This window comes from Stenella coeruleoalba (assembly GCF_951394435.1).
Source record: "Stenella coeruleoalba genome assembly, chromosome: 1".
NCBI lineage: Eukaryota > Metazoa > Chordata > Mammalia > Artiodactyla > Delphinidae > Stenella > Stenella coeruleoalba.
Window position 1 is genome coordinate 116,745,984 of NC_137169.1, and position 21,538 is coordinate 116,767,521.

General features: G+C 37.0%; 1 protein-coding gene across 2 annotated transcripts in view; it reads left to right on the forward strand.

Annotated features, from left to right (window-relative positions):
- The window catches only part of ATF6 (activating transcription factor 6), a 220,049-nt gene that overhangs the window by 162,208 nt on the left and 36,303 nt on the right, over positions 1–21,538 (forward strand). For both annotated transcript variants that reach the window (XM_079929376.1, XM_079929377.1), the window contains exon 15: positions 5,831–5,915. In XM_079929376.1, coding sequence (XP_079785502.1) covers positions 5,831–5,915 — 85 coding nt within the window. The remainder of the gene's footprint in view (positions 1–5,830; positions 5,916–21,538) is intronic.

Here is a 21,538-nt window from a genome sequence, read left to right on the forward strand (position 1 = left end):
TTAATTTTACTACCTCTAATTTTTTTTTTTTTTGCAATTCTTATTTTCAGGATATGTCCCTATGTGTGTCTGTGTATTTAAATGATTTCAAATTTTCTGATTGCTTTTGCTTTTTAATTGCTTTAAATGAAGGGACACATTTGGTTTCTGATCAACAATTAGTATAACTACTAGAAATTAACATTAGTTCAGAATATTGTGAATCTGATAAATAACTGTGAAAGGCCTACTTTTAATTACTACTTTGACCTTCTTATTTTATTTTTTGTGTGTGGTACACGGGCCTCTCACTGTTGTGGCCTCTCCCTTTGTGGAGCGCAGGCTCCGGAGGCACAGGCTCCGCGGCCATGGCTCATGGGCCCAGCCGCTCCGCGGCATGTGGGATCTTCCCGGACCGGGGCACGAACCCATGTCCCCTGCATCGGCAGGCAGACTCTCAACCACTGTGCCACCAGGGAAGCCCTGAACTTCTTATTTTAAAGATTTGATGTGCTCTTCAATTTGTTTGGCGGTTTGAAAGATACTTGGTAAGATAAATGAGGTAGAGTGATAGAACACAAAAGTTCTCTAGGGTAGGAACATAGATCAGAGAAAATTTAATACAAAGCTATTTTTCAAATGAGGATAGATGCTCTTTTTATTTTTGGTCTGGTTTTAACAGTTTTCTATGTTGGAAAACCAACCCCATCTATGTAATCCAGTGTATATGGATGAAATATAAAATATTAAGAGGCTATTGTTATTAATGTGGACCTGATTTGCAAAACTTTTTTTTTTAAATAATGTGTTATATCTTCCTAAATTTTATTTATTTTTGGCTGTGTTGGGTCTTCGTTTCTGTGCGAGGGCTTTCTTTAGTTGTGGCAAGCGGAGTCCACTGTTCATTGCAGTGCGCGGGCCTCTCACTATTGCGGCCTCTCTTGTTGCGGAGCACAGGCTCCAGACGCGCAGGCTCAGTAGTTGTGGCTCACAGGCCTAGTTGCTCCGCGGCATGTGGGATCTTCCCAGACCAGGGCTCGAACCCGTGTCCCCTGCATTAGCAGGCGGATTCTCAACCACTGCGCCACCAGGGAAGCCCTGCATAACTTTTTGACATGTTGATCTAAGTGATCTAAGTGAAAGCTGCTTAGTGTCAGAAGTGCCACCTGTTGCAGATTGAGTTTCCTTCATTCCTACAGGACATCATTAGATATTAAGGACCTTCTTTCCTATCAAAAATAAAGGACTCCAGGGACTTCCCTGGTGGCGCAGTGGTTAAGAATCTGCTTGCCAATGCAGAGACACGAGTTCGAGCCCTGGTCCGGGAAGATCCCACATGACACAGGGCAACTAAGCCCATGTGCCACAACTACTGACCCTGCGTTCTAGAGCCCATGAGCACGACTACTGAGCCCACGTGCCACAACTACTGAAGCCCGCGGGCCTAGAGCCTGTGCTTCACAGCAAGAGAAGCCACCACAATGAGAAGCCGGCACACTGCAATGAAGAGTAGGCTTGCCGCAACTAGAGAAAAGCCCACACGCAGCAATGCAGACCCAACGCAGCCAAAAATAAATAAAAATTTTAAAAAAGCATAAATAAATAAATAAATAAATAACTCCAGCCTTGAGTCAGAGTTTCCTAATATAGGAAAAGCTGTTTTACCTAGTACAGCAGAGACTAGTGGGTAATCTGTTAATTAACAAAATTGGTTAAAGCAGGGGATCATTTTTTTTTTAAGATGTATATGTATCTTATTTTGTTTCAGTTAATTATATAAATGTGCATTCATTTGCCACGTTTTGAGGTAGGGCCAATTCCTTTTGGGTCCAGATCTACTAAAGTTCCATGTTGTCTTTCTTGCAATAAACTATACTCACAGTGCTCTCTTTTCACGCTGTATCTTATCAGTTACATAGTAGTTTATTAAATTATACAATTAGTAACAAATGCAATTAGCAAAAGTAGTTTTGGCAAAATACAAAAACTAGTCATGAATGTTCAGTGTGCTAGGGGCATCAGTCAGTAAGTTTTAGAGGGGAGTGGGAAGGGTCATTTAACCTAGTGAGTTAGTTTAAGTTAAGGTCAGTTTCTATTCTACACAGATATGTAGAATCAACATTTGGCATAACTTAGTAGGACCTCAGTTTTATTGTGTTTTACCATCATAACCTCCAGCTGAGCAAAATGTGGTCCTGTTCTTTTGATAAGTTAATCTCCATTGCTTTAGCTGTCTTAAAAAGAGAAGAAACAGATAACTTCGGATGCTGTATTATGCACTAATATTTTGTCTTTTTCTAACAAAGTGCTTGGAAGAGGGGATTGGGAGACCTGTATGAAAATAGTGTATTTTCTCACGCACAATATTGTGTAACATTGGAAAACTGATGCTTCATTCTCATAGTGAAATGTTTTGGTGTTTTCCCACCAGTGTTTCTCTAACTTCCTCTGGGAATAAAAATAACAAAGCTTTGATTATAATATTTGTGCACATAGTTTCCTCCCTGAAGATAACCCTTGGTATCTCAGTCCTATAAAGGCTTTTTAGGAGTCCGTTTGAAGATATCGTAAAGTTAGTAACATAGTTTTGAATGACAGTGACAAAATATATCATATTTATCTCTATGGCAACATCTTTTTTTTCTACTTTTCCTTTTTATTTTTAAGTAGCTTCACCTTTGTTGCAGTTGGATTATATTAACTGACTTAATAGGAAAGAAAGAGTTTTGTTCAGATTCATCTAATTGTACCTGTATTTTTCCAGGATTGAATTTCCTATACAGGTTCTTTAATAAATAAGTAATGGGGGGGTAATATTAAGAATAACAATATCAGATAATATCAGATAACAAATGTGGGTTTTGGAATGCTGTCAAGAAAAGAGTAAAGCTGTCTCTGATTACTTTAACCCTTATTGAGATTTCTCTTGAGTAAATACCATTAGTATTATTTCACAAATTTATAATATAACAAGTAATCAGGGTTGTGTTTAGCTACGAGTGACAGAAAATCCAAAATAATAGTGGCTTGGACAAATTAGAATTTTGCTTCTCTCTCATGTGAAGTTCTGGAGATCTTACGGTAGCTCCTTGATCGTCAGGATCACTAGCTCCTTTATGTTATTGGTCCATAAATCTCAGATTGCAGTTTCCATCTCATGGTCCAAGATGGCTACTCCAGTTCTAGCAGTCACACCTGCATTCTAGCTAGCAGGGAAGAGACAAGGGAAGGAGGAAGGTTGCCTTCCACCATCACCACCTTGACAAAGTTTCGTGCACCCTTTCTCCTTAAGTCTATTGACCAGAACTTGAATGTATGGCTTCATTTGGTTGCAAAGGAATATAGTCCTTTTTCTGAGTGGCTTTGTGCCCAACTAAATGCCATTAGAAATGGAAGGTCCTATTTCTATTCTAATGTTATAGAAGGGAAAGCAGATATTGAGCACAAATGACTGTTCCTGCCACAATTAGCATTCTTTCCCTAACAAAATAAAAGCTTGAATTTATGTTCTTTAAAAGAAACTATCGTCTGTAGCACAGTGCTGAGTACGTGGCAGGTCACTATGCTCGGTAAATTTTTTTTAATGAATGGTACGAAGTCAATAAATACTTGTTGACTGGCTCCTTTTCTCTGGAGATGTCACTGTTAGGATTAGTTCAATGCCATAAAAAGTGAAATGAACATAGTTGGAGAGAAAAAATGATTGATGATTCATTGTTATGGCAAGAAACATTTAACTTGAGGAAGAGAAAGTAAATGTTAAATGAAACAACTACGCTGTCCCAGGCATGTGTGTGTACAAATTATTTTTTAATATAAAATAAGCACAATTAGAGTTTGTAGTATACCAGCTTTGATTCCCTGCCGTTCTAACCTGTAGGCCTCTTGGTAAACAAGCACTTTAAATTATAGGTTTTCCTCCCATTTTGCAAACCTTTAATAATTAGAGGTAAGGCAGGTTAACTGTAATAGTTTTTATGCATTCAAGATGTGATTCTTCTTTTTCACAAATAATAATGTGATTTTTGGTTTTCTGCTGCAAAAGTAACTGCTTCGTTTGAAATTTAATGAAGAAAGTAGGAGGCATTATGTTTGGAAAATCGTAAGATCTTAGCAGGAAACTCAGCTTTAAGTCTGAGCCTGACCTTAACCCATGACCAATGGAATCTAAGTGTGTTTATTTTTACAGTAGCCTTAATTTGGGGCTTGTAAGTTTGTTGGTTTGTTTTCTCATTCAATTTTGGGGATCCTGAAGCAGTATTTTAATTATAGGAGTTTAGCCATTTATAATTTTCATGGCATGAAGATCAGCATGTTTTGTTTTGTCTTGGCTATCATGTTATCTTACTCTCAGAAACATGTGATCTTTGTGTCTAACAATGCACTTACAAAGAAACGTCTCATGCTGCAAGGCTGGAATTCTAAAAGAACAATTTCACTCATCTTTTCCCCTCTTTTTAAAACAACACGTATGTTCTCTTGGAGATGTTGCCTTGAATTAGACAAAGCACAAGCAGTTACTGCAAATGTTTTCTGTACAGCTCTGTTCATGTACATTAATTTCAATTTGTTTTTCACAGATTTTTTTCTTAGCTTTGTCGATACTTATATTTCATAATCACATTGACTTTGAATTAAGTTGCATTGAATTTTTATCACTCTCAGCTATGTCAAATCGTACTTTTTGATGAGTCCTTCCATATAGCAAGTTTGTTGAATGAACGAGAAACGAACAAGAAAAGAAAGCAAGAGGGGTTAGACTGTGTGTCAGCTTTATCTCAGTTTAATCATGCTCCCTTAAAGGGAAACATTTCTATATATATACTTTTTTCTTTTTTTCCTTTTTGCTGTGACAATTCCCATGTTTTTGCTAGGAAAAAGAGGAGTTATTGAAAACAGTAGTTAATATCAAAGTCATTAAGTCATTTATAATCAGCGTTGGAATACCTACAGATGTGTTTATCTTTTCCAAAACACTCATACTACCCTGTTTTTGATGCCAAACTCTTCTTGGCTCATTCTTATTGCAGTATTTGTGTGGTTGGAAACTAGAAACCTCAGATGCCCTGGGTCATTTATAGATGATCAAAGGTTGGCAATATCACATTTAGAATTATATAGTTATGCTAGACATGCACTTGTAATTTTTTTAACCCTTCCACTACGCTGTATAGTTTTTAAGGGCAAGAACTATGTATCTTCTTCAGTATATACCTGTTGCTTACCAAAAGAAAAGTCTAACACTGGCTGCTTCAAAGGAAGAAGAGGAGGCTAAGCAGGCAAGGCTCTCGGCCTTGGCCTTGCTTCAGTGAGAATCTCTTTTATGTGTCAGTAATTTGGGGTCAGAATTCTTTTTTGGGGGTGAGGGGAATGTTCCTCTTCTTTAAAAAAGAAGTTTGAAAATGACTCTATTAGATAGATAACTTCAGTGTCTTGTGACATTATCTAGTGTAGCCTCCTCATTTTACAGGACTGGAAACAGACCAAGATCATACAGCTATTCAGCGGCAGAGCTAGAATTAAAATCCCTCTGTTCTGACTGCTTGACCAATACTCTTTATAGTATACTGCAGCATATATGTTATCAGAACCTAGGAATATTCTAAGAATACTATTGATACGTAGTACCTGGTAATGATAGTCATTCAGTAATTCATAATGTTTATTGCATTATGAATGAATGAATCGTAAAATGGTTTGTAGTTAATTACCCCCAAAGCCAGGTTCAAATAAAAACTGTCATTTTTTTATGATTGCGATGAAATGTTGACATCCTGAGAACTCTGAATTTGACTTGTTATAGGACTAAGCCAATTATTATGAGTAACAACTTGTTCTTTGTTCATCTTAGGATCACCTGCTGCTACCAGCTACCACCCATAACAAGACTACAAGACCAAAGATGTCAATTGTATTACCAGCAATAAACATAAATGGTAAGTTGAAATTTTGGTTTATGAACGACATGCAGTTGCTTTGTTTAACCTAGATTCTCTGGATTAACTAAAAGACACAAAATGTTCAGTTGGTTAGTTATATGTCCATGCATTAATTCTGAAACATTTTCCCACTGTTTTCACAAAATATTATTTTTAAATTCTTGTGCTCTTTTAAAAAGTAAATGATTTAATTTAAAGTTGCTTTTTAAATTACTATATTTTTAAAAGAAAAAATCATTCTCTTTTATTTACAAAATTGGAAAAGTTAACATCTTTACTGATCTATACACTTGTTGTCTGGGGCCTTTCTGGTAATACATGATGTATAAGAAGTCCCTGCTGTGTTCTGAGAGTGAATTTGTAAGTTAGGTTGTTGGAACTCAAAGCAGTTTCCTATATCACATAAATGGTGATATGATTCCCAGACCAAACCTAAGAAGCCTATTTATATTTAATCCGTAATACTGATGAATTTGATATTGATAGTATTACTATTGCATTTTGTTCCCCCACTAGTTCTGGGTATTAGATAAAATACAAATAATACCATTAATACTTTGAGAGTATCCAAAGATGTTAAGGCATAGCGTACTTGCTTAGAGTCTAGGAGGAAAAGTAAGACGAGCACAGAAATCACTGTATCCCAAAGAGAATGTCCCATAAGGAATAAAGAAAGTACTAAAGAAATTTAGTAAAGAAGAGATTACTTCCAGCTGGGTTCTTCATGGAAAAGAGAAATCTCTCACTCCCAATACCAGCTGTGTGTCGTAAATGAGCACAGTGTATATTGCTGGCTGATTACTTCCTCTGACACGTCATATTAGGCTCTAATGAAACTAGGAGAATTGGCTATCCTTCTCAAGTCCATTTATCTGGTGTAATAGAACTACTGGTAAATTTTCTGTCTAGTAATGGGAACCTTATAGTTTAATGAGTAAGACGAAAATGAAAAGCCCTTTAACCTGCAGTTGAACCAATCCACATTCTGATTGATGATCATGATTAAGCCACCAAATACAGTTATAAAACAAAACACTGGGATTCTACATAAACTCCAATAAAATTTAGTCTTAGAGAAAAAGTATTAGATATTCATTGTACATATTAAGACCATAGAGGACTATAGAATTTCAGTTAGCTGTATATAGACAGCTTATTAGAAATGCTTAGGAGGCAACGTTATAGACACAAAATAAAACTTTTTTTTGTTAAAGCATAAAAGAATTATGACATTTTCTTAGTCTTACAAAGACAACAAATTTTTTAAAGAAACAAACTATAACATTGAGACGAACTTATCTTCCTTCAATAAAGGCGTACCTCTGAAGCTTTCATGGAGCAATCATATTACAACTTCAAGTGGAACAGTATATTTCAAAGTGTACTATATTATACTCCAAAGAATATACTTAGGGAATATTATTAATCTTATTCCATAGGTACCTAGGTTTCTCTGCTTGAACCGTAATAGATTTAACTTCTGGTCAGCTTATGCTCAGAAAGGCTATTGTCTAAGCTTCAACAAGGCCGAATTCACTTAACTTTGTTGTTCTGATCTCAGATTCTTATAAAATAAAACCAGGCATTCTCTTGCGTAACACTGAACTATCCGTTTGTATTAAGCCAAGAACAATAAGATGCTGTTTGATTCTGATTTTCTTGGCCAGGGGACTAATTTTTGAAAATGAGCCTTTTCATGGATTTGAAAAATACAATAATTAAAGGATCATTTCCTTTTTAATCTTGTTTGGGTTTCTTTGTAAATAAGTTTTGTTTTCCTTTTTAGGATATAGTATACTATTAGAAAATTTAAGGTTCAAATTCAGGAAATACTGATTGAATATATACCATGTGTTCAGTCCTGTGCTGCATCCTCAGCCTCTTTTCTGAACCATCTCTTCACCTTCTTGCTCTAACTGGGGCTACTTCTCAAATTAGAGGTTGATTTTTCCTCCCCACCTCATATACCTCTGAGCCTGCAGATGGGGTGGGTAGTATCTTTGCTCCCCACTACAACTTCCAAATGACCTCTCCTTTTTTCTTCGGTCTTCCTAACATCTTTCAAGTTTACAACACTCCTCCTACCCTTCTTTGTTGCTGTCTTCTATCCCACCTTCACTGATGACTCTCCACCACTGCTTTTGTCAGCTCTTTGTAAAACTTCAGCATCCACACAGAGGACTCATCCAGCACTCTGGCCTCTTTAGATCCAGTCACCTTTTATTTCTGCACTACCTCAGCCTCCCATCCACACAGTCATACTCTAGACCGTATCATCATCCGTAATGGCACTCCATTTGTAATCTCCTCTTCAGGCATCTCCCTCTGACTCTTACTTACTCTCCTACTGTAATACCCACACTCCAGCTGGGTATCTCTGACCTCACAGATCTCCAGTCCGCTGACCCTGCCACTTTTTCTGTGTCCATTACATCCATCATGGCCATACACCCCTCCTTACTCAGCCTACATTCCATGTCCCATACTATCACCACTCTCTTGCAAACTACCCTCCTGGCTCCTCTTTTCTTAGGTCCCACTTGCCTGTAAAAATCCCACCCTAGTTAAGCCCAGCTATCCTCTTTATGCCTGCTCTCAAGCAGCTGAAAATTGCTACAAAATATCATCCAGTCAGGACAAGTAGATTCACTTCAAATTTATGACCGTGAATTCCGAAGGGGCATTCAGTACTGCATGTCAGGAATAAAGACGCAGACATAGAGAATGGACTTGAGGACGCGGGGAGGGGGAAGGGTAAGCTGGGACGAAGTGAGAGAAGTAGCACGGACATATATACACTATCAAATGTAAAGTAGATAGCTAGTGGGACGCAGCTGCATAGCACAGGGAGATCAGCTCGGTGCTTTGTGACCACCTAGAGGGGTGGCATAGGGAGGATGGGAGGGAGATGCAAGAGGGAGGAGATATGGGAACATATGTATAACTGATTCACTTTGTTATAAAGCAGAAACTAACACACCATTGTAAAGCAATTATACTCCGATAAAGATGCTAAAAAAAAACCAACCTCTTGTCATTGCTAGTAAATTCACTTGCCTTCCATCTGAAACAAGAATTTCTCACCTTCTCTTCTCAAATATCCAACATCCCCTCTCCTCACCCCCTCAGCTGATGAACTCACCCAAATGCTACATTGAGAAAATAGATGTGATTGTATAAGAGCTACTTTATCTTTCTGGTACCAGCTGCATCTACACCCACAAACTCTGCCTTCCTTCTTATTGCACTGGGAGAAAAGTATCTTCCATGGAGTTCTAAATCCCAACTTTGCTACTTATTGGATAAGTATAGTTGGGCAAGTTAATTAACTTTTCTGTACTTGGCTTCCTGTAAAAGGAGATATTACTAATACCTTCCTCTTAGATTTGTGTGCGAATTAAATGAGCAAAAGTGCTTTAAATAGTGCCTAGCTGTTAGGTTAGTCACTGTTACCACCTTTGTCATTGTCATCATCATCACCCTTATCTAAGGTGACTCCTTCCTTTTGGATTGTGCATTCCAGTCCTTCTCACAGTTTCAAAGACTTTGCTCCCGCATTTTTAGTCTTTCTATCCTGAATGATCAGTTTCTTCGCTACTGGATCATCCCCATCAACGTACAAAATGTCTTAGTATTCCTTTTGGTGTAGGGAGACTTTCTTAATTCCACGTTCTGTTTCTCTGCTCCCCTTCATAGCAAAGCTCTTGAAAGAGTTACCTGCACTCGTTGCCTCCATTTGCTTATCTCCCATTCTCTCCTCTGCCCACTCTTACCTAGCTTTTGCCCCTACTGAAATGCTCTTGCTGCAAAAGGGCCACCAATGACCAGTATCTTGCCAAAGCCAAAGGTCATGTCTTCATTCTCATCTTACCTGACCTCTTAACAGTATTTGACATGGTTGACTATTCCCTCTTGTTTTCAGTCCTCCAATTTTTATTTTTAAAAACTTCAAATCTACAGAAAAGTTGAAAGATGAGTACAGTGAGTATATGGAGAACCTTTACCAAGATTTCACCAATTGTTGACATTTTTCCGCATTTGCTCCATTTTTATCTATTTATCTGTTTACAATCACATGTGTTTTTTTCTGAACCATTTGAGAGTTAGTTGCAGACATTTTAACACTTCACCCGTAAATACTTGAATATGCATCTCCTAAAAAAAGGATGTTCTCCTGTGTAAGCACAATAAAATGACCACACCAAAGTTTAACACTGATACAATAGAGTTTAATATAGTATCCATATTCAAATTTCCACATTTGCCCCCAAATATTCTTTATAGCTTTTGGGGGGAGGGATTCAGAATCCAGTCCAAGGTCATACATGGCATCTACTTGTCACACCTCTTTAGTCTCCTTTCATCTAGAACAGCTCTTCTGCCCTTTTTAGAATTGTTTTGCATGACATAGACATTTTTTTAGAAATCAGATTTATTGAGGTATAATGTACACACAATAAAAATCACCAATTTTATGTGTACAGTTTAATGAGTTTTGACAAATGGAAACAGTTGTGAAACCACCACTTCAATCATGATATCAACATTTTCACTACTTCAGAAAGTTCCTTTGTGCCCCTTTGCAGTCAGTCACCTCAAGTTCATTTTTGATATTCCCTCTTTTGAAACACTTTATTTTGTAGGCTTTTATGATACCACAGCTTGTCTAGATTTCCTCCTGTATCTCCTTCTCGGTCAGCTTAGCCAGCTCCTCCTCCTCTGTGAGGACAGGAATGTTGTTTCTTATGTTTGCACTTATGACCATAACCTCAGCACCTAGAGCAGTGTCTGGCACAGGAAACACTGCAGGATGTTCACCTGTGTTACTTTATGTAATGCTCAGCTGCCAGCTAAGTATTATCTTCATTTTATAGATGAAGATGTTAAAGCTTATGGAAGTAAGTCATACCATTTATTCAACTACTACATAATGGAGAGCCAGGATCTAAATACATTGTATAACATATATTTTGATCAATCATTATATTGTTAATGAAATCAATATTAAAGACGAATGTGCAAATATTAAAAATATTTGGACTCCAGAATTTCAGATAGACTTTTATACCACTTTGTGCCTGTGGTATAAAGGTTAAGCGCATTTATTGAGAGCAGTATAATTCAATGTAATATAATGTTTTGGATTTGATAGGCACATGTTTGTTGAATGACAGAATAAGTGAGGTAAATGTTATTTGGTCATTACTTTGTGGTCACTTGAAAGACTTTACTATTTTAACTCTTTGATTAAAAACAGTTGGCAAGCACAGTTTAGTCTAATCTTTTCAAATATAAAATAATTAAAATATGTACTAGGTTACCTTTCTGCCACATTATTTTAAAAATTTGGAATTCACAGTAAAGAGTGAATTGAAATTATTAACCTCCTTTTAACAATTGTTCTACAAAGGAAAACACATGTGAAAAACTCAACTGTAGAACTCTCCAAGATTCAGAGATAGATTCCTTTGACTTATTAGGTGATGAATTTGACAAGCTGTAATATAATTATATCATTTATAATCTGAAGAGTATAAGTTACACGGGCTCAAAAACGTTTGAGCATCTGTTTATTTGAGCAAAGTCATTGTGAGGACATCCCTAGTATCAAAGTTTTTCATCCTGAGTAATATGAGGACTTGAGGAAGTTGAATAAAATATATTTTCTGCCATTTCTGAATTCAAAAGTTACGTGTAACTTGGAAAGAAAGAATGAGTTGTGGGTTTGATCCCTCTCTCTGACTTAAGTGGAGCCTGCAGAATTTTGGAGAGGGTGTAGAGGACATAAAGTCAGATTTTATTGAGCAACTGGATTTTGTAGTATCCTGGATAGGGATATTTGGGAAGAGGAATTTGATTTTCCAATTTTAGCAAAGTAAATTAGATTGCCAGGTCAATGGCTGGCCTTAAACTATAATGTATAATGATACTACTTTGTGGTTCTGAGCTGTGGAAAAAAGTCTATATAAAGAAATAGCTAAAGAGAGTAGGATATGGGTGTGAAATTAATGCCATTTAGAAAATACTAGTCACATCATTCTGTGTTCTCCATGCCGTATTTAATTTTTGTAGCTTATTACTCTTCATTTTGAATTATCTTTATTATTTAATTTCCTTTGTCTCATAAGAGAGTTGAAAACAGGTTACTGAAGCTGTAAGAAAGAAAGTCTTTCTTTGAGGAAGTCTTCACACTGAAGATTATTGAAGTAAAATGAAATTCTAGGTATACTTTAAAACAGCTTTTAAACAAATGATTGCAGATGGATGGCAGAGCAGTTGGTGATGAATTAAAAGCTATTGCTATTTTTTGAAAAGGATTCTGGAAGGTCTCCTTGTATACCGTAAGTCAACATTTCCTGCTTTTAAATTATTTCCACTCATAGTAAATCTGCTCATTTCCTTTCTTTCACTCTTTTTTTCTTTTTTGATTCTCTTTATAAAAATTAATTAATTAATTAATTAATTTACGGTTACGTTGGGTCTTTGTTGCTGCGCGCGGGCTTTCTCTAGTTGCGGCGAGCGGGGGCTACTCTTCATTGAGGTGCGTGGGCTCCTCATTGTGGTGGCTTTTCTTGTTGCGGGGCACGGGCTCTAGGCACGCGGGCTTCAGTAGTTGTGGCACGTGGGCTCAGTAGTTGTGGCTTGTGGGCTCTAGAGCACAGGCTCAGTAGTGGCGCACGGGCTTAGTTGCTCCGCGGCATGTGGGATCTTCCCGGACCAGGGCTCGAACCCGTGTCCCCTGCACTGGCAGGTGGATTCTTAACCACTGTGCCACCAGGGGTATCCCCACCTTTCTTTCACTCTTGATAAGTAATTCAACAAAATAGAACATAGAAGAAAGAAGAATTTTTTTAATGGTAGCTACTTGGTAGATATCTTTTATCAGGGAATGAACACAGCTGTTAGCAGATACGTTTCACAGTTTGACCAGTGCTTTTGTTGATTTGGTTTTACTGTTCTCCTTCCCTCTGTATGCCATGTAGCTAAGTTAATGTTGTAGGTGAGTAATAAAAATAAAACTGCAACTCTACTTCTACCCTATCATTATTAAGGGTCCGAGTAGGTGAAGTTATGACTACAAGGCTAAACTGTAATTATATTTAATCTCAAAATAATTTCCACGTAAAGAAAATCTAGGAGACGTCACTAACAATGAAACATCTTTTTAGTTGGAGAGGGTATAACAGAAGGGCAGGAAGCAAACCAACCAAATAAATGGATTGGTTTTAATAATGAGACTGTTGATACAACTGCTTTTGATAATCACTTTCATAGAAGTGCTATCCCAAAGAAAGTATATTTGGAAACTGTCCTATTTTAGACTTGTTCTGCTCAAGCAGGCTGGTTGCCCAAGAGAGTTGTGCCTGAAAGTTGTGCCTTTTCTTCTTATATATTCATTTCTCCTTAAAGGCCTACAGGCTATTTATTTTTTTAGATATATTTACAATTTTGCATTTTCACTGCAGTTCATTCCATTTCAGTGTTATGTAATTGTATCTAATTGAGTAAATGGAGTCGTCTCTGGAAACCATGTTTCAATTTTTTTAAAATGCATTATCAAATTGTTCTCTCGCTTTTGACTCACTATTAAAACCACTAGTAAAATTCCCATACTGAGAATTTCTACTAAGGAAGGGAGAGAAATCACACTATTCACCTGAAAAAAAAAGAAGTTTTTTCTCTCAAAATATATACAGAGATCTGTTAATTCTGTATTATACAGTAATAACTGACCAGGAAAATGATGAGCATTAAATAACATTTACTATACTATGATAAGCAATACCTTTGTAAAGACCTAACTTTACCTTTTGAGCCACAGATTGAGTTGGCAGTTTTCTAGTGAGAAGACAGTCACCTAAGGTAGACAGAGTATGACTCCAGTTGTCTTTAGAATTTGGGTAAAATTTGGCTCAATTCCTTAGGTCCCTTTTTAGCTCATAGCATCCACTGATGCTAAGTTACCAAGTGGATCTAGACCAACAGTGATGACTTAGATCAGTTCTAAACCATAAACAATATGCTGATTGATTTTTTAAAAGAGAGATCAATTAGGTACTGGGTGGTTATAAATCTCAATGCCTATGGTATAGGATCAACAATTAGAGGCATATGATAGACGGTAAAATCTTGGTGACTAACGTAATTTGGTACCTTTTTTCTAGCAGATTTTATGTCTATAAATTTCTAGCAGACTTTATGTCTCATTGGATATAAACTGTGTCACATTCTTATGCCTAGCTTCAAGGGAGGCTCAGAAGTGTAATGTTTTAACTAGGCACATTGTGATCTGAAAAATACGTGGACTTCGCTTAGTATGGAAATAATGGATATTGTGGACAAACTAGCATCTGCTGCTTGCTGCAGCACTCCATCATGTGCTGTGTTGGGATTGAGCAAGGTGTCTAGGAGGATACAGTAAAGAGAGGATTCATGTTGAGGAGAGATGAGGAATAAGTGTTTATTACATGGGATACAGTTATATGATTTAGGTCATTAATGAGTTAAGGAAGTGACTTTAAGCTATCGAATTTTAAGAAAACACTATAAAAGCTCTATTAAGAGACTGTTGATCTGGCTGAGGTCTGTAAATAGAAAAAAAAAATAAGAGGGAAGCTGAGCTAGGAAGAAGGGGAGGGTAAATTGAAGCTTCAGAGAAGATGAGTTAGGAGACATTGCAGCAATCTTGGGGTGAGGTCATTAAAGGCCTGGAATGGAAAGAAAAGAAAATGTCCAAAGAAATGTAAAGGAAAAATCTACAGTGCTTGGCAACTGAAGGAGAGAGAAGTACAAGCTGATTCCATGATCTTGAAATAGCTGTCCTATTGCTGTTTCTTGCCACCCTCATTTCCTCTGGTTGGCTTTATTTCCCTTTTACTTCTTGAAGTCATCAGGGTATCTGTTTTTAACTCCTTCCAAACCATTAGGTTATTCCTACTTAGTATAGCCTCTTCTGAACCCTCTTCTACAAAGTAAATCTGAAAATAGATTTTTTAAATAGAAGAAAACCATGATTAATGGTATATCTGCCTTTATGTACTTGGAATACTTATCACTTTGTGAAAAATGATTATTATTTTGATGATTTATTGGCAGTTGTACAGGTAATTTTTTTCCATGAGTAGTTTGTCTTTTTTGTATGTAATTTACTAATCAACCATTTAATCTATTGGAGCTTTCACAGGACTTCAGAGGTTTAAATTAGACCAGTTTGCACTGCATCTTCCAGGATATTAGGACTTCCTTGACCCAAAGGAGCTTATTGCCAAGCCCACTGTACCTAACTGACCTTCAGAGTCCTGTTAGCTTCAGTGAGATCACTTTCACTCTTTCTCCCTTGTGACAAAAATCTGTTTCTACTCAAACAGATGGTTTTGCTTTCAACTAATAAAAACTACAGATCAGCATCTATTTAGCCAAAAAAATTGGTTTGAACCTCCTACTGACTGTCCAAAATCTGAAATATTTCTTATTTACACATATTGAACTCAGAATGGATTTATCTGGGAAATTACTGGAAAATTAAGAACCTTGTAAGTGTGTCAGAAGATTGAGCCATTTCACATAATCTCAAGTTTCTGTTTTTCAGAAGACCTGCTTAACAAGCACAGGTTCAACTCCTCTGTGTGTTCTCTTTTGCAAGGATACCAATTGGAAACACTAGGTATCATAACTTTCTATGCAGCGTTGCACTGTTCTTTTAGCATTTGCATGGTAAATTCTTTGATATTTAAGACATAAGCTGAGGACAGGGTGATAGGCCAGCATCATCTCAGGGATATACATGTCAAAGACATTGTAATTTTTGTTCACACTGGGAAATACTCCTCCTTTGGGGCTTTTGCAAATAAAGGTTAGAGAGTCTGAAGAAATCTGTATTTCATTTTTCTGAATCCAGATGTTGAAATTGAAAATACGGATACAGATATTAGAGTTAATTAGAGAGAACTTTTGCTTTGGGGATCTTGAGTATGTCAGGCAAGAGTAGCCTTTGAACTCAACCAGATATCCATAGAGATATTTTCCTCCAGATTTATTACAGATTTTATAGAAACAAATGCATGCCTTAAACATAAGATTTAGATTAAATAATGAGACAGATGAACTATAAAATAGTTCGTTGCTAGGAGCAGAGTTGTTAGGAAGGCCATATAGATAGACTCTTTGAGGATATCTAAAGCCCATCTCTTTGTTCTCATTCTGCTTACTATGTAGGACAGAACCTTGTGGGAAATGTGATCTACTTGGCATCACTACAGTATAGATTAGCACAAAGAAAGACACATTAATATTCATGTATTCAAGCCATAAAATATCAGGGTTTAAAAGGCTTTAGTACAAAGTCATACATGCTAACTCCCTTCCAGTGTTTGGATTCCCTTTTGCAGCGCTTTGCTCAGTGGCCAACAAGTTTAGAAGCAGTCACCTCCTGGGATGAAGACTACCTGCTTTAAATAGCCCTGGCAGTTTGCGAATTGTTTCTTTTCTGTCTCTTCCTTACTCTACCCATAAATCTACAGGATTAAATATAAACTATTTCTTCTACATGACAGACCTGTAGCTATTTATACACTGTGTACCCTCTGAGTCCTCACATACCAAGGCCTTCCAGTTTTCAGAAGCTATTCTTGTGACCTGGGTTCAAGGTGCTCCATTCTGGTCATTCTCCTCTGAATGGGCTCTGCTTTTCCCACCTCTTTTAAAGAGACTGTGAATGCTGAGCATAATGGAGTATCTCCAGATTCTCTACAGACGCTCCCCCATTTACAAATGTGCGACTTCACGATTTTTTGACTTCAAGATGGTACAAAAGTGATATGCGTTCAGTAGAAATCATACTTCAGATTTTGAATTTTGATTTTTCCCCCAGCCTAGTGATATTGGTGATGTAATACTCTTGTGATGCTGGGCAGCAGCAGCTCCCAGCCAACCACGTGATCATGAGGGTAAACAACTGACACACTTACAGCCATTCTGTACCCATACAGCCATTCTGTTTTTCACTTTCAGTACAGTAGTCAATAAATTACATGAGATATTCAACACTTTATTATAAAATAGGCTTTGTGTCAGATGATTTTGCCCAACTGTAGGCTAATGTAAGTGTTGTAAGCACATTTAAGGTAAACTAGGCTAAACTGTGATGTTTAGTAGATTAAGTGTATTAAATGCATTTTTGACTTATATTTTCAATTTACAATGGGTTTATTGGAATGCAGCTTCATTGTATGTTGAGTAAGATTTGTATAGTATATTTCTATTTGTGAAACCACAGTGTTTTTTTCCAGTTACATCAGGCATTGTGCTTTCTGTCAAATATAGTTCATGACTCTTTTCACATATATTACTACCAAGTCATGTCTCCATTTTGCTTGCTGATTTTGATTTTTGGACTAAAGTTTAGGACTGTGTTTTTATCCTGATTTAACATCTTTTGGATAGAGTTTTTTTCTTAAATCACCTACTCAGCAGACATTTAGGAAATGCTCTCCTAAAACCATAGAATAAGTTTGGGGCCCCTCCCCCACCTTATCTGCCCAGAAAACTCTGAACTCCCTTATTTTTGTAACATTCATATCATTTGTAATCAGTTGTTCATTGTCTAACTTCCCTGCTAAATTGTAGTCTCCCTTAAGGTTAGGGACCTTGTTTGTTTTAATATTTTTTGTTATTCCTAATGCCTTACAAAAATAAGTGCCTAACACATAGTAGGTGCTCAAATTTTTTTTGTCAAATTGAATTAAATATATAAAGCATATATACAAGCCAGGCACTTGTATAGAGTATCCGAGAAAAAAATATAATTAATTAAATAAATACACACACACAGAGTGATACTTGCTGGGTCTTGAAGGATAAGTAGGATTGGCCAAGTGGATGAGATATTCTAGGCAGAGGGAACAGTATTAATAGTGGTATCAGAAAAAGGAAAATACTTAGCCAACTTGGGGGATTGAAGTAGGATTAAAGAACACAGGAACTGAGGTGTAGAAGGAGCTAGAGGGGACGGCAGAAGCCAGTTTGTGAAGGCCTTGCATGACATGGTATGGAGTTTTGAATATCCTAACAATAATAGGGAGCTACTAAAATTTTTTGAGCAGTGGAGAGGCACAAATAGACTCATGTTTCAAATATTTCCCTTACAGCCGTGGAAAGGATGAATTAGAGGGGCTGATGCTTTTACAGGGACGACAGTTAGGAAGTTATAATCATCTAGGTAAGAAGGAAGTGATGAGTACTTCATATAAAAAAAGGATGCCAGATAGATAGATAGGTAGGTAGGTAGGTAGAACCTGCAAACCTAGCAGTCTGAAAAAACAGACATTGATTATTTCACACAGTTTCTGAAGGTCAGGAATCTGGGAGCAGGGTGGTTCTGGCTCCAGGTCTCTCCTGAGGTTGCAGTCAAGCTGCTGGTGGAGATGAAGACTTGCCTGGGGCTGAAGGATCTGCTTCCGAGCTCACTCACTGTTGGTAGGAGGCTGCAGCTTCTCTATGTGGGCCTCTCCCAGGGGCTTCCCTCCAAGTAAGTTATGCATGAGAGTGAGAAAGTGAGCAAGTGAGAGAGCTCCCAAGAGAGCAGTCAGTCTTTTAAACTTAATCATGGAGGTGACATGCCATCAGTTCTGCTGCATGCTGCTAGTTACATAGACTGACCCTGGTTCATTGTAGCAGGGAACTACGAAAGGGTGTGAATACCAGGAAGTGGGGATCATTGAGGATCATATTGAGGCTGCTTACCACACTGGCGTATGACAGTGTATAAAGAGTAAGTCTAGAACTCAGGAGTATTTTGATGGTTTACGGAGATAAGAGGACAAAATATTTCATATAGAAACTATCCTATTTAGTCATTCCTCCCAGTTTCCTACTGCCTAGGGCAGGTAAAGGAAGCATTTGCTTGCCTGAAATGTAAGATAGGACCCCACTGTAAATGTTAAATAATGGTTACTTTGCAATAATTGCTTAGTTTTACACTATAAGATATAATAGTCTTGTTCCATATTTGTTTTATAGTGTCATATAATTGCAGTTCAGATTTACAGATATTCAGTGCATAGCACTATGCTAAGCAATGTACAAATTTCAAAAGAACTCTAAGATGTGATTTATGCCTTCAGAGAGCTAATAATCTTTCTGGGAAGCAGGACATATGTAGATCATAGAGAATCTTAGAACTGAAAGAAAACTTAGTGACAGTTTAGCACAACAGCTACATGATACAGGTAAGAAAACAGTTTGAAGGAGGCAAATGGCTGATCCAACCCAGCTACTAATGGAGCTGTAACCAGAGCCCAGATCTTCAGATTCCCAGACACAGCACTTTAGTTAAATGTGAAAGGTAATTTATTTATACCACCGAGGGCATTCTTTGAGAACATAAACCATTTTTATATTCGAAGCAAAATGACTTAATATTTGACATGGAAGAGATGAGACATAAATATCTTAGAAAACATTTTTATCTTTTCTTAAAAGACCAATTCACTTTGTCACTGATTACTATATGACTTTGAGCTAAATTATAATACATTAGTAAACCTAGAGAAAATAATTAGCAGTGTCACACACCTTACCGTTTATTGAAGCAGGGACCACCCCAATTGACAGTGAGATGTTTACGTAAATTTTCCCATATTAAAATGATAATATCCAGGGTTAAATAAATAAAGTAAGAATTATGGTATAAATCATGAGTAAAAATAGTATGTAAGTATGAGCTAAACTGTTAGAATAATGAGAGGGTAAAAATAAATAAAATTAAGCATTTATAAGATTTATTCAGCATTTATCACAGATTAAAATATTTTGGAATTTTTTTTCCCAAACAAAATGCTTTTTGACATAGATTTGCGTGTGCTACTAAATAGTTTAAATTGCAAATTCAGGTTTAGTTCCTCCCTTTTTTTGAGTACCCACCATGTATATTAAGCATATTTGTAGGTTCTTTAACATATATAGTTGCATCTGGTCCTCACACAGTCTCCACGGTATAATTTTATCCCTATTTTACAGCTGAAATGGCTGAGAAGTTAAGAGAACCATAACTGAACTTTCTGAATAGTCCTTGCAGTATATTTCCTTTAGCCCAAGCACTGGCTCCTACTTCGACTAAGTGAAAACAGTAGAACTAAATGCCAGTTTATGTTACCATAATTTCAGAGTAACAGCTACTGTGTTTATGTTCCAGTCATCTATAAATATTTAGGATTAAGCACATAATTTTGTATGATGGCCAACAAAAAGATGAAGTATTTATGTTCATAATAAGATAGACATGCTCACAAACTAGTTCCCCCGAATTTCCATGATAAGCCAGAAAGACTTTTTCACCAATATACTGAAATGTGAAGAAACAAATTGAGAAACTGTAAGTTCCAGCTTTCTTGGCATCATACATTTACCTAATTAAAGCACTTTTTAAATAAATTCATTCCATCCAAATTTAGCAAACACTGATTTCAAAGTTTGCTTGTTTTTTCCATGGTGTTTAAACATACAAAAGCCTTGTTTTACATTTTCTAGTAAGTAAGTGTTAGTCATTTCCCTAACGTAGTCTGTCCCAGACCAACAGATCAGTTCTACATTCAAAATAAAACATGTCATTTAATAGTAAAAATAAACAGTCTGTCTGCTCACTAATGAATTTACTGTCTACATTTCTATAGATGTGGCCATGTATCTTCCCAGGAAAACAGGCTTATACTCAGATTAAGATAGTTAGAAAGTTCCATTAGAAGAGCTAGGCTATGAACATAAAAAAATCTCCTGCCCCCTACTCTGAGTTTGGTTAATTGAGCTGTTCTCACACATTTTAGCAAATGTACTATCCTGTTGGTGCTTTCTTTTCCCTTTTATCCCAGGGAGCCTCATTCAGCATGCAGTTAATCAGTTAAGTACTACCTTTGTAAATAGTCAGTTCAATTCCACATTTATTAAGGCTCGACATTATCTTATGAGCTGAGAAATACTGTTTAATATAAAAACTACACATAGGGACTTCCCTGGTGGTCCAGCAGTTAACACTCTGCACTCCCAATGCAGGGGGCCCGGATTCGATCCCTGGTCAGGGAAATAAATCCCGCATGCTGCAACCAAAGATCGCACACACCCGGCACAGCCAAATAGATAAATAAATATTTTTAAAAACCCAAAAAAACTACATACAGTGCCTGCCCCAGATAAACTCACAATAGAGTGTTTTTTTCCTTTTTTCCTTTTCTTTTCTTTGTTTTTTTGTTTGTTTTTTACGTTTAGTCATCATTTTTCTTAGTTTCAAGTAACAGAAATTAACTCTGGGTAACTTAAGCAGAATTTCTAGGAGAACCAGAGAATCAGACTTGGAGGTCCCTTAAACAAAAACAAAGCCCCAAATTACACCACAGAGCTGGTCATAGAGCATAGCTTGCACCATTGAGATCACTGATTTCCTAACTCTGCTTCCAGAACCAGTGCCACAGCTGGCTCTTGATGCTACTAGATACTACTGCTTCCAGGGCCACCACCCTCTCCAGAAGAGTCTTCATAGCCACAGCTTCTTTGCAGTCTGGAGCTGGTGCATCTTGTAGGCAATGTCTAGGTCACATGCCCACACCCTAGTTACAAGGAGGTCTGAGAAA